Source organism: Cheilinus undulatus, linkage group 22, assembly GCF_018320785.1.
Source record: "Cheilinus undulatus linkage group 22, ASM1832078v1, whole genome shotgun sequence".
Lineage (NCBI taxonomy): Eukaryota > Metazoa > Chordata > Actinopteri > Labriformes > Labridae > Cheilinus > Cheilinus undulatus.
Genome location: NC_054886.1, coordinates 10334094 through 10360148, shown reverse-complemented (window position 1 = coordinate 10360148; position 26055 = coordinate 10334094). Strand labels below are relative to the sequence as shown.

Below are 26055 nucleotides of genomic sequence, written 5' to 3'. Positions count from 1 at the left end.
ACTCCTTAAACAGCAACATAAGAACAGAAACCTGATTTTATAAGAACAGGAGAACAATTGCCACACAAGGAATGTCCCTTTTAAACTCAACAGCGCCACCTCATGGACTAAGGGTGTTCATCTACTCCATTAAATACGGCTTAAATAATGATAAAACTACAGTCACAGAGAGAAACACTGAAAGACCACACATAGATGAAGGTTTTATTGGTTTTCTATTTCAGATTTACACGGTAAACTTCAGTTTTTATTTTGGCACAATCTACAATTTTCTATTCAAATAGTAGCAGACATTTATAACATCTCACAAACCAGAACACCTGAAGAGACTATTTTCTATACAGCTTACCCCGTTGGAGGTCATGGGGGCGCTGGAGCCCATCCTAGCTGTCATTGGACGAGAGATGGGGTACACCCTGGACTAATCGCCAGTCAATCACAGGGCTATATGAAGAGTCTCGTCAAATATTTTTTACTGGGACTGGTCAATAAGGAAATACGAGTGATTTTAGCCCAGAATCCTCACATTATCAATATCACCAGATTTCTTAAAAGAAAAAATTGACTTTGAAACTTTTTCAGTATTGAAAATAGTACTGTTTGGTTTCTCGTAAAAGTATGACTTTTTAATCTCAAAAATGAAAACTCTTTCTGATATCAATGCTTCTTTACATTTTTAAAGTTGTAGAGTGGCCCTTATGTGCTCTCGTATGCATGATAACCTGATCAAAGGCTCTTCATTTTAGATTTTAGGGTAAAAATAATTAAAAAAAAAACCCTCAAAGAGCTTTTCGTCATATCACATTACCTTTGAAAGGTAGATTTTCGCTGATTTTCCCGTGTTTAAATTTGCTTTTTCTTGCCCATGATTACTTCATTCTGGGCTAACTTAGACAAAGGGATTGGCCAGCATATTATCTAAAAGGTTATTAGTTAAAGAACCTTTCTGGGATTATATGTCTGGTAAACAAGCAAACTTACAGTCTGCAAAATCACCTAATGCCATAAGCAGCTGGCTAACTTTAGCTTGCTGGTAAAGCTAACAGAAACATTTCTGAGGATTTTATTGGATGAATTAAGAAGCTATAACTCAATGTCTAACTCCTTCTAGTAAACAGTCCCATTAAAAGGCTATTAACTAGGTTTCTGGTGCTTTTACATGATATTCACCAAAACTTGCGTACGCCACTTTTAAATTCGCTTGTATTGCTTTAAAGCACCATAGCCTATAGACTTTTCTTTAAGGCTGAGTCAAACAAGGATATTGGCTTATAAAGCTCCAGAACAGCTATTAGATGGGCAAGGCAATGAGATCAATCTGGCATGTAAACAAGCTAGCTTTCAGTTTTCGGTTTAAAAACCACTGCACTAAAGACAGCATGGGTTATCAGACTAGAACTGGTGGAAAGATGGACTCCTAAGGCTAAAAAAATGTCATCAGGATCAGTCCAGACTCGTTCTTGACCCACTAGGATTATGGTGTCCATATGAACCCAAATTATCAGCTACACACAGTACAAACAATAAAGATCAGTTAAAATGACAATCAGTGCAAGTATTATTCAAATCAGCCTTATTTCTCATTTGTGTTGATTAAAAGTGCCAACAAGCTCAAAAACATGTAACTTCCCTTTAAAAAAAAAGCCTAATGCCACAATACATACACTTTGATTCTTCTAAAAATAAAAATCATTTAAAATACAAAACTAAGGACACATATCATAGATGCTTAAAGAAAAGTTACATAAAACTCAGTAAAATGTGATTTAATGTATTTGTCCCAATTTCCTGCTAACTGGAAGTATGACACTGATTTAGGCTGATATTCAATAGAAAATAAAAGTTATAAAATGACTGTTTAATACCACGCTGTCTGTAAACAGAAGAACAGAAGTTGAGAATGAGAATGTCAGCTTGTACAGTTTTGTCATTATTTACTTTCTTATTTGTAGTGTCCCAGGAATGCTCTGTTAATTTTGTTTCAAAAAAGTGAGACAATCCTTACATTTTAAGGCAAGGAACTGACCCTGTGGTGGCTCGGACCAATCAGAGAGCCCCCTTTCACAGCAATCATTGCTGGACTTCTTCCTGTGCCTTGGCGAGCTTTTCTGGAACATGGCGGAGTAATGAAGACCTTCATTTGTTCACCTCAGCCTGGTTGAAAGAAGGGCCTGCCAGAGCGACTAAAGGTATATTTTTATCTCGTTTCTTAGAATGAGTCGAGTATCAACTTACAACTTAATGCTGATCTACACTTTGTTTATGTTCCACTGTAGGACAGTTAGGGATAACTGACATCACCATCGTCAGACAGACATCTGTAATATTTTAAACCATTTTAACAAGTTTTTAGAGGTTTGGAGTTATCTCCACACTCTCTACTGCATCTTTGACTATTCTTCCACTGAGGATAAACTCATCCTCAATGAAAAAATAAGTCAAATTAAATATCAATAACATTTGGTAAAATCGCAGTATTTTTTTCTAGCCTAGCAAAAGTAACCATGGAGGGCAGGTCAGTGTATTTAATGGTCAACAGATTTTTGTGAGATGAGGTATCCAAAATCAACAAATAAGTTGTTACCCAAATACTGTTCAAAAATAGGGACACAAAACACAGAAAAATATGCCTCCAGCCCTTTCAGGCAGTTCGTATTAAAATGAGAATTTAAAAAATGGAAAAAAGAATGGAATTTTCACATTCTTGAAATCAAATAAATGGACCGTTTTTCTTTTGTTGTTGTTGTTGTTGTTCTGATCAAAAAAGAAAGCTCAAATGACAGAACACTGTGACCTGTCACCTGTGGCAGGTGTTGTGAAAAAAGGATGCTCCATTTTCTGAAAGTAGTTTTGTTTTTCATTTGATATTGTCTTCTGATATAAAAGGAAGATCCAAGACCTAAACATTGGCGTCATGACATTCTTTTTTCCCTGTGTCAGTGACCTGCTGCAGGTGTCATGAAAAAGAATGCTAGATCTCAAGTGTGCCATTATCTGAGAAATGTGACATGTTTTCTTTGATTTTTTTTTGTCTTCTGATTAAAAAAAAAAAAAGGATCGAAGCAAGGAACACTGGGGATGTAACGTTCTTTTTTCCATTATATTTGACCCTCTGCATGTGTTGTGAAAAAAAGAATGTTATATCACCAGTCTGGTCTTTGAAAAACGTTTTGTTTTTCATTTGATAGCTTTAGTCTTCTGATCTAAAAAGGAAGATCAAGGAATGGAACAATTGAGATGTAACATTCTTTTTTCTTGGATGTGTGACCCACTGCAGGTGTCATGAAAAAAGAATGTTTCATCAACAGTGTTCCATTCTTTGAAAAACAGTTCATATCATGTTTGATTGTTTTTGTTTTCTAATCTAAAAAGGAAGACTAAAGAGCACAATACTCCTGATGTAACATCCCTTTTCTTGTGTATGAGTGACCTGCTACAGGTGTGAAAAAACATCACCAGTGTTTTTTTTCTTTTTATTGTTTCACATTATTTGTTTCCTAGATTGAATGAATAAATAAAAAATGGTTCATTTGTCATTTTTGTTTTGAACAGAACACTAGGACTGTAACATTCTTTTTTACTACATGTTGGAGTTGTGAATAAAAGAATGTTACATCAGTATTGTTCCATTCTTTCATCTTCCTTTTTTGATCAGAGCAAAAAAAACAGTAAGTTGAAAAACATACTGTTTCTCATTTATTCATGTCTTTTTGAACATAAAAAATAACAGTTTGCTTTTCTAGTTTACCGTTTCTTGATTTTCCAATTTGATGAGAACTGTCTAAAAGGGCTATGGGTTTCTTCCCCCATGACTTATCTTTTAACAGTAATTGTGAAACGGCTTGTTTTTTAATTTTGGATTTCTCATAAAAAAAAAAAAATCCTTTGGCTGTATAAAAAAACTAACTAGTGTAGGGCCGGACAAAGGAACAGTTTAAAAAAAAAGTTTTAATTTGGCTGTTAAAAACCTAAACATATAGAGTCTAGAGAGTGCCACTGGAATAACAAAACCAAAGCTATTGATTAATTAGGTTCATTATGTATCTTATAAAGTTTCTTCATCATTTTAGGAAAAAAACAAACCATGTCAAAATCTCCTTTTTTCTCTTTCTTAAAACAATGAATCAAAATTTGCATTGAAATTCAGTTTCAAATATTTTGAAAAGTTAAAAAACACATTTTTTTAATCCAAATTACTTTAAATTCTGCTGTAACATTTTAATTTCAAATACAAAATCAAATTCAGAAGAAACTAAATGAAGTTTTATTGAACAAATATTTTTTCATGGTTGTTTTTACTTATTCTTTATGCATATTGATTTCCAATTGTATTACTCAAATTATCCTTGCCTCTGCCACAGAATTTAAAAGTACATTTGTTCAGTTTTTTAAATCTTCTGACTTCTACAATCTGAGTCTTTGCATATTTATCAAATTGAAATTGTTGACCAACAACTAGCAACACACTATTTAAAAACCAAAGCTGTTTTAGCTTCCTTGAACATTTTAAATTTAGATTGATAATCTTTAAAACATGCACTTTCTTAAAGAAGTGCCAGCGCCTGTTAGTACATTCAAGATAAATATCAAGTTAAATCAGTTCCTCTTTTAAATGTTTGAAAATGTCAATCTAAAGGAATGAATATAAAGACAGATAAAAAATAATTTCTTTAAAAATATATTTATTTTGACTCCATTTTAAAATTCAAATTCAATCCAGCAAATAAATACAGAGAAGAGTTGAACGACACAACTTCTAAGCACTAATTTGATTGGTTAATTTACAACAGTATCAAGATTGATTGGCTTATTGATTATAATCAGTCACTTTGAATTATTGCAGTGGCAGACTCTAGTTTCATTTAGTTCAAATAGAGAGGCTGGCTACACACAAGACGATTTAAGGCCTGATTTACCCTCAGCACTCAGGGATATGGTCAGTTTGTGGTGCCAATACTTTTATTTTACTGATCCGGATCAAGTCAGAGCATCCCCAACCTGGAATCTGGACTTTATATTGCCAGATTGGATTGGTTCTGACAGAAAATCTGCAGGGACCAATAAGAGTTACAGAGCAGGAAGAGACCTGATAATACTTCTACAGCTCACAAACATGGCAGATAAACATCACGCTTTCCCATGCACACCTGCATGTGGACTGGGCCTTTGTGAGATCTCATGTCTGTGGAATTTCCATTGTGGTCTAACTGTCTAGCTGAGTCATCTATTGTTTGTGTTTTGATTATTATCTTGTTAAAAATCATCTGAAACTGTCCTTATGTCTGTGGTCTTTTCACATCTTTAAATCAGTTAAGATGTGATCATCTAGCGTGTAACCAGCCTAAATTAAAAAAAAAAAAATGGCAGAAAAATGCAGGTTAGGCTTTAGTGGAAGTGCCCTTTAACCCCTGAGAAACATCACAGCCCACATCTTTTACAAAGGAGTGACCTCTGGGCGGCATCCGACCCCTCACAGGGTCTGGTATCCATCGGTCCTCCTCCGGCGGCCCAGCAGGTAGGCCAGGACCACGATGACAATGAGCACAAGCAACGTCACTCCAACCGCCACGGCGACGCGGTAATCAGGCTGATCAGCTTCACATGGGTCAGCTGGAAAAACAGGTCGAAGACATGTCTGATTAACAGATGACTAGAGCTGTCAGGGTGCATGAAACTTTGATATTACTGTGGTCAAAATTAAACAGCGTCCTGAAGAGTCTCAGGCAGCAGAAAAGAACATTTCAGAGCAAATCATTGAATACAAACTGGATCAGCAACTAACATCTGCTTTGTCTCAAGGTCTAACACCCAAAGCACAGAGCTCAGACACATCCATTAAGCTGTGTTACTGCATACAACTGGCTCCTGTTTTAGTATGAATATGCAAAGAAGCTATCTGCAGCTTTACTCTGCACGAAGCGTGTAAGGCAGGTGTCATCAACTACATTTGTACATGGACCAGCTTATGTCTATGCAGACACTGTGGGGGCCGGACCTTTAAATGACCTAAATAAAAGAAACACTTCTGTAAAAATAATTTCATTTTCTTTGAAATCTACCTTATTTTGAGCAGTAAACTCAGTCCCTATTATCTATACAGAAGCCAGCTGCAAGGGGGCGATTGAGATATCTAAGTGAAATATCTCTGGGACTGCTATGCAGTTTTATGTGAATATGCTGCATCATGATCGGTGAAAAACACATGAAGGAAACAGGTCTTTTGTTTTGATTCTCAGGCAGTGAAAAATAAACTCTCAAACCCCCTGAATTTTTTAAATTAAACAGAAACCTGCTGCTTCAATCAAGAATGCACTTATGAGTATGTGTTGCATGCATATTGTTTGCTAATAGTGGTTGGTAACAGCTGGATTTTTCTAAAACTGATCAAACATTATGTCAATCTTTAAAAAAATTGTTTCGGGGAGCAGGTGGCCTAGTGGTTAAAGGCGCTCCTCATATACACAGGCGGCCCAGGTTCAAATCCGGCCTGAGGCCCTTTACCGCATGTCTCTCCCCCACTCTTGACCCTGTTTCCAGCTCTATCCACTGTCCTCCTCTATCTAATAAAGGCACAAAAATGCCCCCCCAAAAATTGTTTCAATCTTGTAAATGGAGTTATTTAAATATATGTAGGGATTAAGGAAAGAAAAAGAAAAGATACCCCAAATACTACAATATATTTTTTCCTCAGCACATTTTCTGAGTTCAGTCAAGCTTCTGGGGACCAGATGGGAAGCTGTGGGGGGTCTGATGTGGCCCCCAGACCTCCAGTTGATGATCAGTGTTGTAGGGGAAACTTTCTATACTCCAAATATGTGATTTGAGTCAAACAAAGTACACCAGTTATGCCAGACCATCTCCACACATGTGGATGAAAGTTGAGCTGCTGATATCCTGGACTGTTTAACCCTTAGTTATATTAACAGTAGTAAGGCCAGGGTCATGTACAGACTTAATTCACATATCCTTTGTTTTTAAGTCAAACAGAAGCGGAACTATTTTCTTGATCACTGGAAAGTTTGAGTGCGGCTTTAATAAGGTCTTTTAACACTGAGCCAATTTCAAAGGAAATACAACCTTATGTTGTGTTAATTATGTTTGTGCTTGTGCAACTAAATTAGGTCCCTTCAGTACGTAAGCTGCATTCATGAATGCACGCAAACTTGGCTATCCGTAATCTATGGCCCTGCGTAACACGTCCAGGCAGCGATCCTAGAGTGTCAACACCTCTATAAGGTGTAAGTTCTATATAGTAAACTAACATTTTATTTTCATGGCTTAATTTCACATATTGAGAGAGAAAAGAAGTCTTAAAGTGGCAATAGGCAACAATAGTTTACTTATTGGTTAATACACACAATTAAGTAAAACGACTGGGGCTGTAGCTGCTCTTTTGGATGTCCATGCATTTATGGATGTCTTGTTGATTGTTGAGATGGACTCACAGCTCTCTGCCCGCCTCTGTCTGCCACTTGTTTTCAACTGAGGAGTCTTTAAAGACAAACCGGCGCGCCACAAGCTTTATTTATTTAACAGTTTACTCCTAGTTTTCTTTACATGAAGGATTATGATTTAACGAGGGGGCGAAGCAGTAAAAAAGTGGCGCCAAACCTTGCCAGTCTGGTTTGTTCTGTTTTAATACGTCTATAGGAGTGAAACGTCCGCTTGCGCTACACAAAGAATGGGGTGAATATTGATTGCAGTGGTCCTTGTGCAATGTCTGACAGCAGCAACACGTAAGCAGGTAAAGGTAGCTTTAAGGGCCCCTCCTAAAGGCGCAGACTGAATACTAACCATGCCCTGACCAAGATTTGAACTCTTTTCTCCTGTAAGCTTAATAGGTGGTTACTTCGCTTATTTAAGGAAAATGGGTTGATGTTGGTAAGTTTTTACTTCCCCCAGGTACTTTTCGGACATGCTTATCAAATATAGAACAATAAAAGTCATATCAGATGTAAAACATTTTAGAATCTCTCTGGCATTTAAAGGGTTAATGCTCCAGGTGAGTTTGTCAGACTTACGCAGGCCAAACTCATTGCTCTTGGTCAGGTTGAAGGCCTGCATCCTGTCCTTGTCCACGTCCAGGTACAGCCCCTTCCCCATGTACAGGGTCTCCTTCTTGCAGGAGTATGAGTGTCCCACCTTTGCAGAGAAGATTCGCAGCGACGAGTTCGAACCACTGAACTTGTTTTCTGTAGCAGAGAAACAAAGCAACTTCAGGTGCGTTCAGGACATCAAATCCAAACAAACAATGATGTTCAGGTACAGAAATAAACCCGTTTGACTGCATTTCATTGAATCTAGGTTGGTTGGTACTTTCTACCCAGTAATTCACTTGCCTAACAGTAATTCCTCAGATTATTTCTAAACCTATTTGAACTCGCACATGCTCACAAACAAGGAAGTAGCTGGCTCTGCACTGCTTCTTGTCTATGTTAATATTTGCCAAAGTTTCACAACCCTGGCAGCAGCTGAAGTATCAGTGCATACGCTTTGACCCAATGGGAGAGTCTAAAGTTTAGTGGAAAATAAAGTAGTAAATCATGCTGGGAAAGTGGAATCAAATGTGATTAATTCAACTTACCCTCTTTGTTCATTGGGTACAGGAGCTTGAAGGATAGGGTGTGGACGTAGACGGTGTTATTATCCGAGCTCTGGGGACAAAAAAAAAAAAAAAAAAAAGGTCAACAAGTTTTAATCATGTCTGCACACCAAATTACGATCTAGAGCTGGGCAATGTGGACCAAAAATCAGATCTTGATGTTTTCTAGCTGAACAGCAATGATAAATATCTGGAAGTTGTTTCTGTAAAAAAATATCATATGATTGTCACATGAATTATACGGTCTGATTCTAGTTAAAAGTAAACCAGGCTGAAAATTGTTTGATACCACAGCAACTAAAACAGAAGTCCTTGATACCTAATACAAATAAATGTTTAACTTTAATTACAACCAAATGACTGCACACTCTTAAATCTGCAAGTGCAATGGCAACATTTGGGAAAGAAGTTGGATGTGGTAAAGAGCAACATGTACTGTACTGTATTTGTGATTGACACAGTATGCACGGGGTTTCCTGCAATTTTGTTTCAGCCTGGCTGAGAACCAGGGTTAATGTTGGCAACTGGCTACACTAGAGGAATAGGGTCATTAAAATCAAATTGGGATTGAACATTTTCCCCCAACTCCTAAAAAAGTCAGAATTCTGAGATTAAAGACAGAATTTTGAGATATTATCAGAATTTTAAGATCAAAGTTAGAATTTTGGGATGAAAGTCAGAATTCTGGGATCAAAGGCAGAATTCTGGGATATCATAAAAATTTTCAGATTAAAGTCAGAATACTGAGATCAAAGTCAGAAATTTGAGATCAAAGTATGAATTCCCAAATTAAAATTAGATGACTAAGAATTAAGTCAGATTTCTTGGAAAAAAGTATTTATTTTGAGATTAAAATCAGGAATCTAAGTTAAAGTCAGGATTCTAAGATCAAAGTCAGAATTCTGAGATCAATGTAAGAATTTTAAGTTCAAAGTCATATTTTGGGATCAATGTCCAAATTTGCGATCAAATTCACAACTCTAAGATCAAAGTCAGAATTCTGAGATATAGTCAGAATTTGAGATCAAAGTCAGAATTATATTATGAAAGTCTGAAATCTGAGATCAATGTCAAAATTCTTGGATTGATGTCTGAATTCTGAGATTGACACTAGAACTGCCAATGGGTAAAATTTACCCAAGGCTGTTGTTTAATTATGACTTACTTGATGTGTTTACAATTTTAAAGACTGACAGTAGGCTACTTGACTTTTCCTAAAAGCTTGTTAAATAGCACCTGATGTCATGAAAATAAATCTTTGCCTATACCCAAATTTTGTTCATGGACATTTATATCTAGAACCACAATGCAGGTCAAATTTACCCCATAAGAAAGCCTTGATTTTCCCACTGTTTTATTTCACACCTGCAATAAATAGATGGTGCAATGGAAATACCTTCTCCCGACTGCAGCAATGCCTAATCAATAGTCATATATCAACCTTCAACATGGATACAACAGGGAAAAAAAGACATTTACCATTGTTAAATGTCAAAATTTAATCTCAGTGCTTTTAATGAAGAGGAATCCAGTGATGAGGAAGTTTTGGGATTAGCAATCAGTCCAAAGCAATTTTCTATGTGTACCATCTTCCAACAGTGATCTAGTTTGCTATCTGTAGTTAATAAGCTGTTCATTGTCAGTGGTTAGCTAACTGTCCTTGATCGGTGCTATTTATGAAAATCAAGGCACTTTAATGACAGGTAAATTTGACCCGTTGGCTGTTTTAGGTATATAGAAATCCAAGGTGGTTCTAGATTTAAAGTCAAGATTCTGAGTTTAAAACCAGGATTCTGAGATGAAATCAGTATTCTGGCATTAAAGCTGGAATTCTAAGATCAAAGTCAGAAATTTTTATTTTGAAATTTTAATCATGATTTTGGGACACAATTTTATTTTAAAATTCTCAGATAAATCCTGAATTTTGATTGGAATCTCAGAATGCTTTCATTTTTTGTCATAATTCTAATTTTAGAGCTATTTCTATTTTAATCTCAGAATTTTAAAATAAGTTTATTTTTTATTACGGTGTTCCTAATCCTCTTCTGTAACTGCTTTGATTATCTGTATTGACATTTTATTTCACAAATCACTGATAAAACTTATCAGTGAAGAGGTGCCCTACTTTTCCTCAGCTGCAAGGTGTGCCTTCCCTGCTGGATCTGTTTTCACTCTTCACAGCCCCACCTAATAACAAGATTACAAAACTGTCTGATTAGCTGATTGTCACAAGACTACTAGCCAATCAACACTGACAGCAGGTCAAAACCTGTTTTTGCTACACCTGCAAAATTTGCCAAACTGCCAAGATTCCATGTCTGTCATCTGGCAGATCCATCATGCAAAGTTTCAAGCTAATATGCTTGTTGCCAGCCAGAGAATGACCAGACTGAGCAGTGTTATTTGAGGAGAAAGAGGGGACAGCTATGGATGTGATTTAACTGACTCAGCTGCAAGCCTGTAAACAATGGAGGCCAGTGAAGAGATTAGCCTGGATGCAGTAATTCAGCATGAGTTTAATTTACCGACTGGTTCCACTAAAAGTTCACTTTTACCTCAATTTTTGAGATCTAAATCGTGATGTTCCAATGGGATGCCATTGATGCTATCATTTCTTTATTGTTTACCCTCAGGTTAAGGAGAGTTATGGCAGCATGACAGTAGCTATTAAACGGAGCTACAATAGCAACTGCCGGTGGGCGGCTTTATTACAGTTTAGACAGAGCATTTGACAGGGACTGTGGGCCTTAACTGATCTTAACCAGCTACCAAGGAACTAGCCATTAGGCTGCTTAACTACACACATCCTTTCCTAAGAGAGCTAGCTAGCCACTGAAGGCTGAAAACTCAGATTCTGCTATCAATTTACCATTGTCCTGCTCCACCCTCTTGTCCAAATTTATTACCTCTACTCCAAAATCAGTCAAAGTTCTACGATCAAAGTCAGAATTCCGAGACTAAATTCAAGATTCTGAGATTGTAGTCAAAATTCTGAAAATAAGCTCAGAATTCTAAGATCAAAGTTAGTATTATGAAATTAAAGCCAGAATTCTTAGATTCTAAGATCACAAATCTGCCATCAAAGTCAGAATTCTGAGCTCAAAGCCAGAATTCGGAGATCAAAGTTGAAATTTGGAGATCAACACAGAATTCTGACATTAAAGTCAGATATTTGAGATCAATGTCAGCATGTTAAGATTCAAGTCAATATTTTGAGATCACAGTCAGAATTCTACGATCAAAATCATAATTCAGAGATCAAAGTCAGAATTTGGAGATCAAAGTCAGAATTTGGAGATCATAGTCAGAATGCTGAGATCAAAGTCAGAATTCGAAGATCAGAGTCAGCATTCAGAGATCAAAGTTGGAATTTGGAGATCCAAATTGGAATTCTGAGATCAAAGTCAGCATTCAGAGATCAAAGAGAATTCTGAGATTAAAATCAGAATTTGAAGATCAGTGTCAGAATTCAGAGATGAAAGTTAGAATTTGGAGAGCAAAGTTGCAATTTGGAGATCAAGACAGAATTCTGAGATCACAGTTAGAATTCTGAGATCAAAGAGAATTCTGAGCTCAAAGTCAGAATTTGAAGATTAGAGACAGAATTCAGAGATCAAAGTTGGAATCAAGAGATAAAGACAGAATTCTGAGATCACAGTCAGAATTTAGAGATCAAAGTTGGAATTCGAAGATAAAGACAGAATACTGAGACTAAAGTTAGAATTTTGAGATCAAAGTCAGAATATCAATGTAAGATTTTTTAGATTTAAGTCAGAATATTGAAATCAAATTCATATTTCTGAGATCAAAATCATAATTCTGAGATCAAAGTCAGTCAGGCACAATAAGTTTAATTGGAAGGATGGTTTATGGTGCACATCCCTATCCAATAGAGAGAGTTATCCACCAAAAGCTGAAAATTTAGATTATACTGATCCTTTGCTATTCTCCATCTTCTAATCTAATATTATTACTTATTAATGTTGATCATATATAGAAGTTGAAGCTCTAACCAAGCCAGCATTTAGTGATATTTCAGGGTTTAGTAGGCCCTCATGCCATTTGTTCACCACCTTTTCTGTCTAAACACAGTCTCTGCTGGATACCTGGTTTTGAAATAAAAATGAAACAGCTAAAAAATGTTCAGAAACCATCAGCCTTTGGTTGATTCCAGTAGTGGCTTTGATGGTTGATTCACATTGACTAAAATACAACACAAGCCTCGTTCAAAGTCTGTTTACATGGATCTAAGTTACAGCTCCAGCCAAGGCTTCATGTCATCTGTAAACATAATTAGCATGAGATAAAGGTTACCTGCCTTTATTTGCTTATGTCGTTACACTGAAGTTATGTAAGTGATTTGAATGATGACACCCTGTTTTTCACAAAAGTTTCATGTCACAAAAAATCCATAAAAGGAATCACACAAGAGTAGAGCTGTGGAACTATCTCTGTCACATGCTTTTACAGCAGGTCTGTCTTCTTAACTTCCTCTTTTTGGGAAATATCCTTTGATTTAAAAGTATTCATCAAACCAACTCTGACTTAGTGGTTTTGCAGTGTTTGTGTCACTTGTGCTTGAGGTTTTTGGTAAAATCAGCCTGCTGGGGGAAGGAAAGACAAAGACTGACTTCTCTTTTGAAAGAAATTTACCTTGTTGAATAAGAAGGTGATGAAGCCCTCCTTGAAGGTGAGGGTCAGGTTAGCCTTGGGGTCCTTGCATTCTCCTTCTACTTTGGTTGACTTTGGCTGAACGATAAAGGTGCCATTTCCCTGAAAGAGCAAAAAGGAACAATTTAAATTACCTAGGAAAGTAGAATTAGTAATTGTCATATGACACATCTGACCGTCAACCCTCATCAAAAGGGGGAAACCATAACTTGAAAATAGACAATTCTCAATTCCTTAAAACGGGATGCTGACGACTGCTTCACTAAATGCTGAATCATCGGCTTTTACAGAGAGTTCAATTGATGTTCATGAGTTTCTACGTGGTTAAAGCTGGCTAGATGATGTTCAGATCAGGATGATTAACGTCATGTCTTGCTGTATGTTGTGTTTTACAACAAAATGCAAACATGGAGTAATTTCCTGGCTGAGAGGATGCCATAATCATATTGTTGTTGGCTTCACTGTTTGTGAGTAGAAAAGTTCTATTAGTATCTATTTGATTTCATTGATATCAACCTTTAGGTAGCTATACAAGAACAGTCTTTGTCAGTACTAAAAAGCTTTTCTGTCATACTAGTGCAGGACAATGCCATACTAGTAGAAGAAAAACCTACTAGGGAAGGTTTTTTAGCTGTCAGTTGGTTTTCTCATGAACCACTCAACAGTTGAAAAAAAATCTGTATAAGTGGTGCCAAAGTCTGTCTGGTAGTGTCAGAGCTGATACTGGTAGTGCTAAAGTCTGTAAAGTAGCACCAAAGTCTGTGCTAGTAGCGCCAAAGTCTGTACAGGTATCACCAAAGCCTGTACTTGTTACTACAAAGTCAGTTCTATCAGCACCAAAGTCTGTATTTGTTACCCTTAGGTCTGTTCTAGTAGCACAAAAGCCTGTACTAGTGGGACCAAAGTCTGTAAAAAGAAAAGGTGGTGGAGGAAAATGTAAACGTGTGAAAAACATGAAGCTGTACAAAACATGTGCATCGACAAAAGACGTTTGTTGGCGTTCATATCAATGGTGATAAACTGTGCAGCTGACAGTCATGAGAAGACAGAGAGGATCAAAATGGTGCTGGAAGCAGCCAGAATTTTTCTGAACATTGATGACATTACAGGGGAGGAAATGGACATAACACTGAGGGAAGGGACAGCACACAGTACGACGTAGGGAGAAGTATAACGAAAAGGGAATTCACTGGGTGAACAATGTAAATAGAAGAAACTGAAAGACATAAAATAATCCAGCAATTGGCCGTAATGCAATGCTAAGGATGCAAACTGCCATAAAACTCCAAGAAGAAGAAGAAGAAGAAGAAGAAGACCAAAGTCTATACAAGTATCACCAAAGTCTTTACAAGTAGAACCAAAGTCTGTATTTGTTACTCTAAGGTCTGTTCTAGTGGCACTAAAGCCTGTACTAGTGGCACCAAAGTCTGTACAAGTAGCACCAAAGTCTGTACAAGTGGCACCAAAGTCTGTATTTGTTACTCTAAGGTCTGTTCTAGTAGCACAAAAGCCTGTACTAGTGGCACCAAAGTCTGTACAAGCAGCACCAAAGTCTGTACAAGTAGCACCAAAGTCTGTACAAGTAGCACCAAAGTCTGTACAAGTGGCACCAAAGTCTGTACTAGTAGCACCAAAGTCTGTACAGGTATCACCAAAGCCTGTACTTGTTTAGACTGGTGAGCTTCAAACTTGTCCAGGGACAGTAAAGGATTTTTTTTTTACGCCAATTACAGCAAATTATCTCTCAGATAACCAGCCAATAACCAGCTTTGAATCAGGGCCAAGGCTCTTAATTTTGAGGGTGGAAGACTGGGCTCAGTATTGGTCTTAAAATGAACTAGGCTGGCTTAGTTAATCACTACATTTAAGTTAGTTTCCAAGGACTGATGAAGCATACCTTTGGTGACACCAGGCGGATCTGTAGCTCCATTTGGGCCATCAGACAGATATTAGTTTTGTCCATGAGGGTGTAGTTCCCACCGGTCAAGTTGGCAGAGGGAGTAGGAGAAGGAGAAGGAGGAGTGGTCGTAGGCTTAGCAGTGGTGACTGGAGGCTTGGTTGGTACTGGTGTTGTTTTGGAAGTGTTGGTGGTTGGAGGGGCGGTTGTTGGAACCTTGGTGGTTTGCGAATGCTGGGTAGTTTTGGGAGGTTTAGGTGTTGCTGTAGTATTTGAGGACTGGGTGGTTTTAGCCGGGGTAGGTTTTGGCGACTGGGTGGTTTTAGCCGGGGTAGGTTTTGGTGACTGGGTGGTTTTAGCCGGGGTAGGTTTTGGTGACTGGGTGGTTTTAGCCGGGGTAGGTGTTGGCGACTGGGTGGTTTTAGCCGGGGTAGGTTTTGGCGACTGGGTGGTTTGAGCCGGGGAAGTTTTTGGTGGCTTGGTTGTCGGGGCAGGTTTTGGATGCTGGGTTGTTGGGGCCGGGGTAGATTTTGGTGGCTTGGGTGCTGGGGTCTCTGTAGACTTGGGTGGTGAGGTTGGTTCTGGCTTCCCTGTTGTACCAGACTGGCCAAACCCAGCCCTAGGGGGGTCTACAGATCCAGAAGGATGGAACCTCTCTTCATCTTCAGCCAATGACAGTGCTTTAGGTGACAAGAAAAAGAGAAGAAGCAACTTAATCCAAAATGAATGCAAAATTTCCAACTTGAACTTCCTAAAAATAAAGTCTGGGACCTTAGCGACCTCTTAATTTACACAAAACCTCTGTGACTGTTAGAAAAATTGACCAATGTCTCTGCCCTGGTTAGCGCTCCACCCTCACCTCTAAACTGGGTCAACCATGGCTTGAAAAAACAAGATGGTGGCAGGACAAAGGCCACTTTGGAGGCTTTACAAATGACCTAATAGTGGCTTAGTTCTAAATACAGCCCAAAAGGGCTAAAAACAACAAAACCTAAGCTCAGGAGATTGGTGTTAATTATCCAGAGCTTTATTGGTAAAAGTGATTTCATTTTGGACATTTTAGAGATTTTAATTTAATATTAGTGGCCGATCTTTGATCTAGTCTCCAAACCATATAAGGATCAGTCTTTTTGATGGCTTGGCAGCGCCATGTTGTCATCAGCTGATCCTGTAATGTTTTAGTACACCTGTCATGACACAGATTTATGACAGCATGTTGTTCTCCAGACAGAGCTATTCTCCAGGTTATTAAAGTGCAGATGCAAATGATTCAGATAGGAGCGGTGACTCAGCTCTATAATCAGGTATCAGGAACTACTGCTATGATTCTGGCTGTTTTCAGTTGAAGCCAGATGGATGGATAAGGACTCTGAAACCAGCAAATACAAGCAAAGACCTCCAGTCAATCTCTGCTCTAAAAATTGGCTCTATGTTAAGATATTTTAGGGTTTTATGGACTCAAAGTTACAAATAAGTTTGGGAAGTGTTCCAGTATCTTTCATCAGCAGTAAATCTGGATCTAATGTGGTCATTTTGTAGGTCGACCCAGAAGTCAGCATCATGCAGGTTCTAGTGGCATAACGCCCTTGTTTTTATTCTCTGCAGGTTTTTGGATTGTTGCTAAAAAATCAGAAGTGGATGTTTTGAGAGGCTGCAGAAAATGGAGCCTGCATTTCAAGGGTGATTTTATCACAATGGAGCATAATAGGGTGTCCTATCATGTAGGCCACAACAAATGCAACCTTGTAAGGACAACCAGTAGAACTAGTAGGGGGCATTTTACCATTTTCTTACCAATGGAAGCCACTCAAAGGCATTTTTCTTTCCTAACAGCTGGCCCGTTATTATGATTTGTCCACTTCCCCTTATTCTAGAGAAAAAATTGTAAATTAATGTATACAGGAATTTTACCCCACAGGGCTCTTTATTCCATTTTGTTCACTAGAAGGGCACCCTAGAGGGCACTTTACCATGTTTTTCACAATGGAATGCCTCATTATGGGACACTCATCATGATCTATCCACTGGAAGGGCGACCTAAGGGACACTTCATTGTGTTTTTTTCTAGAGTAAAACCATCCTTTAGAAAAACATAATTATCTTACAGGGCACTTTAACATGGTTTATCTTTTGGAAGGGCATCCAAAAGGGAACGTTATTAAGATTTCTCCCCTGTGAGGCCACACCAGGGAGAACTTCACAGAGTATTGCTCAGTGAAAGGGCACTTTATCATGATGTGCCCACTCAATCAGCAGCTTAAAGGGCACTAAATCATCATTTGTCCTGTGAAAGAACATACTATAGAGCACCTTATCAAGTGCTATCCATTGGTAGGGCACTCTAGAGTGCACTTTATCATGATTTGTCAACTGGAAGAACACCCTGGAGGACACTTTATCATGATTGGTCCACTGAACCCACACCCTAGAGGGCACTTCATCATGTATTGCTACCATAGGGGCAAGTCGGCACTTTAGCAGAGTCTTATCGGACATCATTGCACCAGCGGGGGTGATTGTCCTCCTGATAAACACAACATTGTATGATTTAGATTAAGTTATGTGACAGAGAACATGATCACGAACAAGGATGTCTACATTTATTCTAAGGTAAGGCTATAGTATCAGCACTCAGCTTTATTATCCCAAAATAACAAAATATGTAAGTCAATATCTCAAGACACAATCAGAATTTACATGTTTTATGGCAAAACAAAGCAAAAAAGAGTCCACTGAAAACTTTTGGCCACATCATTTTCCAGGCATGCATTTGCAACCTACTGAAAACAGCTTTATGACCCGCTGTTGAGTCCTGAGCCCCCAGTTGAGAACCACCACTTTACAGATAATAGAGGGTGTGATTCCGGAAACAACCATGCTCCCTCTATGCTAGCAGCCATCCCAGACTATTGGCTTCAGATAAAGTGCTGTCTTCTTCATCAGCGTGTTTAAATGATTAGATCCTTTGGACCATGTGACCTCCTCCATGAAATAGTGGTGTTTATATTTAGTTGGTGAAACAAACCTTTAATGATAAACATGCTGTCTGCATGAGTTCTTCATGTACTGATCTTTCTATGACCTCAGGAGCGTGTGTCTTTTGTACTTTGTTTTGTTTAATTTTTGCATTTTACTGTTATTTTTCTGTTTTACATACCTATTAATGTTTGAAATCATTTTACCCTTTAACAAAAGCTCCGTCTCTCTGCAGGGATCCTCAGTATTTTCACACCTAACGTGTTTGGTTTCATTTTGAATGAACTCCATTCTGTTTGCTAAGTTAGTGTGGTTCATTTTGTGCTTGTGTTAAAGCTGTTATCAAACCCAGGTGTGTACCAAACAGCCGTACAGAAACCTACAAAAGGAGGGTCCCTACTTTTAGTCAGAGTCTGGTGCTGTTGGTTTTTAGTTGAATGTGAACCGTCCTCAATCTGACCTAACTGAAGGAAGCACTGAGCTTTTTTGACTAAATCAGCAACCGTAGCCAAACAAACCACAGTCAAACCTGAAGGAGCTCCAGAAACACCCAACTTTTTTTTTTCTTCCTGTCATTAGGCTGCTGTCTGTATGAGAAATAAGACAAAAGTAACGGAAAATACAGAGTTTCCCGCACAGACTTTACTCTGGGCATCAATTCCATTTAACGATGAATGGTCCATTTAACTGATTGACGTTGTATTTTTGTTGGTATCACATATGCTGATATGTATAAATTCATTTAATAGAAAACAAATACATAAATGAAATTCAGACCGAGACAGGCCAATATTCACAGCTGATATAGGGTAATATTTACAGCTGATATAGGCCAAAATTTACAGCTGATATAGGCCAATATTTACAGCTGATATAGGCCAATATTTACAGCTGATATAGGCTGATATTTACAGCTGATATAGGCCAAAATTTACAGCTGATATAGGCCCATATTAACAACTGATATAGGCTGATATTTACAGCTGATATAGGCCAATATTTGCAGCTGATATAGGCCCATATTAACAACTGACATAGGCTGATATTTATAGCTGATATAGGCCAATATTTACAGCTGATATAGGTCAATATTAAAGCTGATATAGGCCCATATTAACAGTTGATATAGGCTTATATCTACAGCTGATATAGGCCCATATTAACAGCTGATATAGGCTGATATTTATAGCTGATATAGGCCAATATTTACAGCTGATATAGGCCTATATTTACAGCTGATATAGGCTGATATTTACAGCTGATATAGGCCTATATTTACAGCTGATATAGGCTGATATTTACAGCTGATATAGGCCAATATTTACAGCTGATATAGGCCAATATTTACAGCTGATATAGGCCAATATTAACAGCTGATATAGGCTGATATTTACAGCTGATATAGACCCATATTAACAGCTGATATAAGCTAATATTTACAGCTGATATAGGCCAATATTTACAGCTGATATAGGCCCATATTAACAGCTGATATATGCTGATATTTACAGCTGATATAGGCCCATATTTACAGCTGATATAGGCTTATATTTACAGCTGATATAGGCCAAATTTACTGCTGATATAGGCCAATATTTACAGCTGATATAGGCCAATATTAACAGCTGATATAGGCTGATATTTACAGCTGATATAGGCCAATATTTACAGCTGATATAGGCCAATATTTACAGCTGATATAGGCCAATATTAACAGCTGAAATAGGCCAATATTTACAGCTGATATAGGCCCATTTTTACAGCTGACATAGGCTGATATTTACAGCTGATATAATCTGATATTTACAGCTGATATAGGCCCATATTTACAGCTGATATAGGCCTATATTTACAGCTGATATAGGCTGATATTTACAGCTGATATAGGCCTATATTTACAGCTGATATACGCTGATATTTACAGCTGATATAGGCCAATATTTACATCTGATATAGGCTGATATTAACAGCTGATATAGGCTGATATTTACCGCTGATATAGGCCAATATTAACAGCTGATATAGGCTTATATTTACAGCTTATATAGGCCAATATTTACAGCTGATATAGGCCCATATTAACAGCTGATATAGGCTGATATTTACAGCTGACATAGGCCCAAATTTACTGCTGATATAGGCCAATATTTACAGCTGATATAGGCCAATATTTACAGCTGATATAGGCCGATATTTACAGCTGATATAGGCCAATATTAACAGCTGATATAGGCCAATATTTACAGCTGATATAGGCCAATATTTACAGCTGATATAGGCCAATATTAACAGCTGATATAGGCCTATATTTACAGCTGATATACGCTGATATTTACAGCTGATATAGGCCAATATTTACAGCTGATATAGGCCAAAATTTACAGCTGATATAGGCCAATATTAACAGCTGATATAGGCTGATATTTACAGCTGATATAGACCCATATTTACAGCTGATATAGGCTTATATTTACAGGTGATATAGGCCAATATTTACAGCTGATATAGGCCCATATTAACAGCTGATATATGCTGATATTTACAGCTGATATAGGCCCATATTTACAGCTGATATAGGCTTATATTTACAGCTGATATAGGCCAAATTTACTGCTGATATAGGCCAATATTTACAGCTGATATAGGCCAATATTAACAGCTGATATAGGCTGATATTTACAGCTGATATATGCTAATATTTACAGCTGATATAGGCCAATATTTACAGCTGATATAGGCCAACGTTCACAGCTGAAATGGACCAACATATACAGCTGATATAGGCCCATTTTTACAGCTGACATAGGCTGATATTTACAGCTGATATAATCATATATGTACAGCTGATATAGGCCTATATTTACAGCTGATATAGGCCTATATTTACAGCTGATATAGGCTGATATTTACAGCTGATATAGGCTGATATTTACAGCTGATATAATCTGATATTTACAGCTGATATAGGCCAATATTTACAGCTGATATAGGTCAATATTTACAGCTGATATAGGCCTATATTTACAGCTGATATAGGCTGATATTTACAGCTGATATAGGCCTATATTTACAGCTGATATACGCTGATATTTACAGCTGATATAGGCCAATATTTACAGCTGATATAGGCCAATATTTACAGCTGATATAGGCTGATATTAACAGCTGATATAGGCTGATATTTACAGCTGATATAGACCCATATTAACAGCTGATATAGGCCAATATTTACAGCTGATATAGGCCAATATTAACAGCTGATATATGCTGATATTTACAGCTGATATAGGCCCATATTTACAGCTGACATAGGCTGATATTTACAGCTGATATAGGCCGATATATACAGCTGATAAAAGCTGAAAATTACAGGTGATTATGTCTTAAGTTTGCAGCTTATAAAGGTCATTATTCAAAGACTATGTAGGCTGATATCCATAGCTGATACAGGGAGAAATTTATGGCCAACTATGGCTTTTAAACCAGTTACAGTGCATTATCCCTGCACACCTTTAGGTTTACTTGTAAACTGTTTGAACACAGACCAAATCGAGCTGATATAACTGCAACGTTAGAACGAACTGGTCCATGATTCAGACTAGAGCCAGCAAATTATGTGCTTTAAAACCCTGGCAGAAAAACAGTCTGGGTTTATCAGTGACAAAAACAACAACTTTTACCGGATGACCTTTGGTCAGGTGCATTTCCACTGAAGGATTATACTGCAGTAATTACAGCCATAACGCAATCTACTGGAGCAAGTCCAAATATTCTGCAACTATAAATCATTTGGAGACAAAAATATTATAAGACAACCAGGTCCTGAGGTAGTTTTAGATAAAATGTCTCTTGATAAGTATAAATAATACATTTCTTCTTTGTCTCATATAAAATTCTTCTTTATATTTTTAAGTTAACTTTTTATTCTCTCAAAGGAAGGCCCATTTTCTTTATTGGCATCTGATCATATGCCCTTATATAACTGTTATAGCTGCAATGTTGAATCTAGATCAGTGAGCATAATAAACAAGTTAAAAAGCTGCAGTTTGGTCAGAAAATGTTTTGATGAAATATTTAAACCAAACAAAAATAACTTTTGATCTAACACTATCTTGTGCTAAAGTTGATATAATACATAACACCTTGTGTTATGTATTATATGACAATAAACATATCTTATTTGTCCATTATTATATTACTAAAGTTAACTTTTTAGAATATTTGGACTCCAAACAGAGATTCAGTGGCTTAAAATTTAAAATATAAATATTACTGCAGAACAATAACTTAGTTGGAATGTTGGCAAGGAAAATGTAAACACACACAAAAAAAAGATATGTACAGATTTTCTGTAAAATCTCAAAATGTTGTTCTCAGTCATCATTCGGGGACTTCTGCTGCATTCAATTTTACCTGGAAATCAGATGTTGGAGCTGGGAATGACATCACATCCGGGATAAATATGTTTCATTTGCCAGGAGCTCATAAGAGTAAGTGACAGAGCCGGAAAAACTGGACTTGGTTGAAACACGCCCACAAGGAAACGTATTTGGATGAGACTATACACCTGATCACAGTCCCTAAGTAAGCTCTGCAAGGTGAGTTGAGTTGCATGCTTTACACTAATATGTCAATACTATTCTCCCATAAAATCAACAAAACAACAACAAAAGATAACTATGAAAAGTCTGGGATCAGCGCTAAGGGGCCCATTGATTTCTATGGGCTGGCCTAACTTGGCGGGCATAGTGATTTTTTGGTCCAAATGAGCTACAGCACTAATTCCTAAAGGCTGGGTCAGGTCCAATGGGTGGGTCATGGGAGAATTTTTTTTTTAGATACCAAATGAGTTTTCACCATTTCTTTGCTACAGTATTAAATGGGGCAATTCAAAGTACATCATACAAGACATCAAATCATAATGACAAAAAAAAGAAGAAACACAACTGAAACATTTAGAAAATAAAAAGTGAATAGAATAGGGATTTGTTTTTCTTCCCAGGCAATGAAAGCCTGGTCGCATATTAACGCTAACACTATTGACAATAATGATAAGAAAACAACTCATTGTTCCAGACAAGACAGCCACTGCAGGTCCTAGGGGCCAGGTGTTCAAAGAAAGCCTACAGTATGTGGCGAAGGTAAAGTGGCCCCTTCCAGGCTCATAAAACAGAAAGTACCTAGGACCGCACTGAGTTCAGCATTAATGGGACCCAAGCTAGCACCAGTCATCAAGTTAACCAACCAGCTGAGGATGGCGCAGAGGGCAGACCTGATAAGCAACAACTTACTTTACACAAAGTCATTGGGTTACAATGGCTTGTACTTTCTAAAAAGTTGGTCACAAGAAAAAAAGTTTTGGGAACACTGAGCTAAGGGGCGGGGCTTAGTCAAAAGAATGCAAAAAAAAAATTACTCTTGTGGCATTAATTTTAAAATAAGGCTGTCAAAACAGTAAAATTTTTAATCACGATTAATCTCTAAATTTCTGTGGTTAATTGCAATAAATCGCACCCTTTTGGTATCACAAATTAAAATGACATTATTTGCATTTAAAACGTTTTGTGTCATTTTTTAGTTTTCTAGTGTCTTAAACTAAGGGTTAATTGACTTCCTGTTTAGATACAGAGCCGCTTTTATTGGTAGAGAAAAAAAATCTGAACTTAACTGCCAAAAAAGGAAATAAGAGATCATTAAAAAGGTTCAGACTTCAATTTGACTCTTCCTCTGAGCTGTCTATGATTTTTTAATGGCAAACGAGAAATGAAGGAGCAGTTGTGGACTTATTCAACATCAATGTGGCTGCAGGGAGACGCTGATGTGGACTGGCCAGATGTGGTGAAAGGGACAATAAAGTGATTAACCCAATTCATTCTTACAGCCCAGTTTAAAATGATTAACTTGAACATTATGACTGCCAAAAAACTGATAAAATCACAGTTTTTGCTAGTACAATATTTGATTGCAGAAGATTAATTTTTTGTAATATCTAATAATCAGTTTAATAATTACTGTAATTACTATAGTCCTTAATGATATAACAACCCATATTTATGAAAATTATGAACCAATTTCACATTTTCCTTAGACCAGATGGGATAAGTCATCATTTGTTATCATTTAACAAACAAAAATGTTTAAAGCACATTATCACAGAAGTACTGTAAAGGATTGCATGCAGAGGTGTTATTTTCTTTGTTTCAATGGTAATGTAGCCAAATTTATGTTTTTTTTTTTCTCAAAATATTGAGACTGAACAAATTATCAAGGGAAAATCAGCTAGAGTCACATAAAATAAATGGATATTTGTCTCCTTTGAGCTTCCATACCTCATAGATCTTCTGCCACACTGTTTTTACAGACACACACCTGTGACCTGCTAAAAACAACTCGTGACCCACTTTTGGGTCCCCACCCACTTGTTGAGAACCACTGCTCCAGAGAGGTTCCTTTGCTTAAAAATCTTGGTCTTTTAATACTTATAAATACATGTGTAATTTTAAAACACAGTGATTTTAAAAGTTTAATTTCCTGATAAATCAGAGTTAATACTTTTGGGATAAACCGCTCAGTAATCGTGATATCTCCTAAATTGCGCAGCCCTAAATCACTGCTGGTTGCTACACATCTGAGCAGTCTAAACTGAAGTTGCAGATTCATCCTGTTCCTTAAAAAAAACATCTGCTCTGCCAGCAGACATGTGACTCAGACCTGCAACAAGGACGAAAGACTGCGGAAATTTTCTGTTCCTTATACATTCAGGAAGTCCCAGAGAGGTGTCATTAAAACATAAAGAGTTATTTATAGAAGCCAGCACAGAAAGGCTGGAATATAACAGCACAAAGACTGGATTATTTTATTTAAAACAGACTGATTTATGATTTATGATGGACGTGCGGCAGGATGATTCTGCTCCGTTATTAAAGAGTTTTAAAACTTTTCATTTATGGAGTGAAACAAACCACAGCGTGACCATGTGAGCGTCTGAGTTTTAACAAAATAAAAACCTCACCTGTGAGAGCACAGAGAGCTAAAAACACGATCCCGGCGGTCCTCTTCATGCTGACAGGTTCACGCTGATCCACTTCTCCTCTCTGCTTCAAAGTGCGACAACAGCGCTGTGACTGCGCTCATAAACAAACCGCTGCGTCAATGCGCGCCAAGCAAGCGGCGTCACCGGAAGTTTACTGTTCCACAATAAAAGCACCACGATTAGAGCGAAACCGTTATTAAAACATGTTAAAACTCAAAGAGATTTATTTTTATTTGGAGATGCATTTCTAAATCTTTTTTACGCTCTTTGGAAGTAGAAATTTCAACAAAGTTAAATCCAGAAATGCTTTAAAACACCTAAAAGCTGACCAGAATTTCAGTAAAAATAATAATGATACTATTACCATATATTATTATTATTATTATTATTATTATTATTATTATTATTATTATTATTATTAGTGGTAGTAGTAGTAGTTAGTAGAAGTGGAAAATAACAAGCTATGTATATAACATAATAAATTAACATAAAAACATTCAAAATTAAAAACAAAAATTCAAGATTAAATACAAAAATCGTAAAAAAAAACAAAAAACAAAAACAACAATAAAACTTGCCATTTATTTAAAGTTTTAAGATTTTTATGATGACAGGTCTTGAAATTAAATAATAATTTCAACTATGCTGTGCATGTTAGAAAAAAAAGCTTTAAATTTCATTTTAAAAAGGAGAAATAAAAGACAACGCACCAAAAGTGTAAATACAAACAGAACTTTAATAATATGTTAATAACTTTAAAAAATATGAAGAAATACTAAAAAATAAAACATTTCAATATATAACAGTCGATAAAATGCTAAAATGATAAAATCATGAGTGTGTGCGATATTAATAATCATTTCAGCACTAAAAATG

At 37.0% G+C, this 26055-nt stretch overlaps 1 protein-coding gene across 1 annotated transcript; it reads right to left on the bottom strand.

Moving 5' to 3' along the window:
* Positions 1-190: 190 nt before the first annotated feature.
* LOC121504270 (macrosialin-like) lies at positions 191-25288 on the bottom strand. The gene is made up of 6 exons (XM_041778972.1): positions 25159-25288; positions 15171-15850; positions 13256-13375; positions 8585-8654; positions 8022-8192; positions 191-5610 (listed from the first exon to the last, which is right to left on the bottom strand). Exons 1-6 carry the CDS (start codon positions 25205-25207, stop codon positions 5471-5473), a joined length of 1230 nt encoding a protein of 409 aa, XP_041634906.1. The 5' UTR covers positions 25208-25288; the 3' UTR covers positions 191-5470.
* Between the last annotated feature and the right edge of the window lie 767 nt (positions 25289-26055).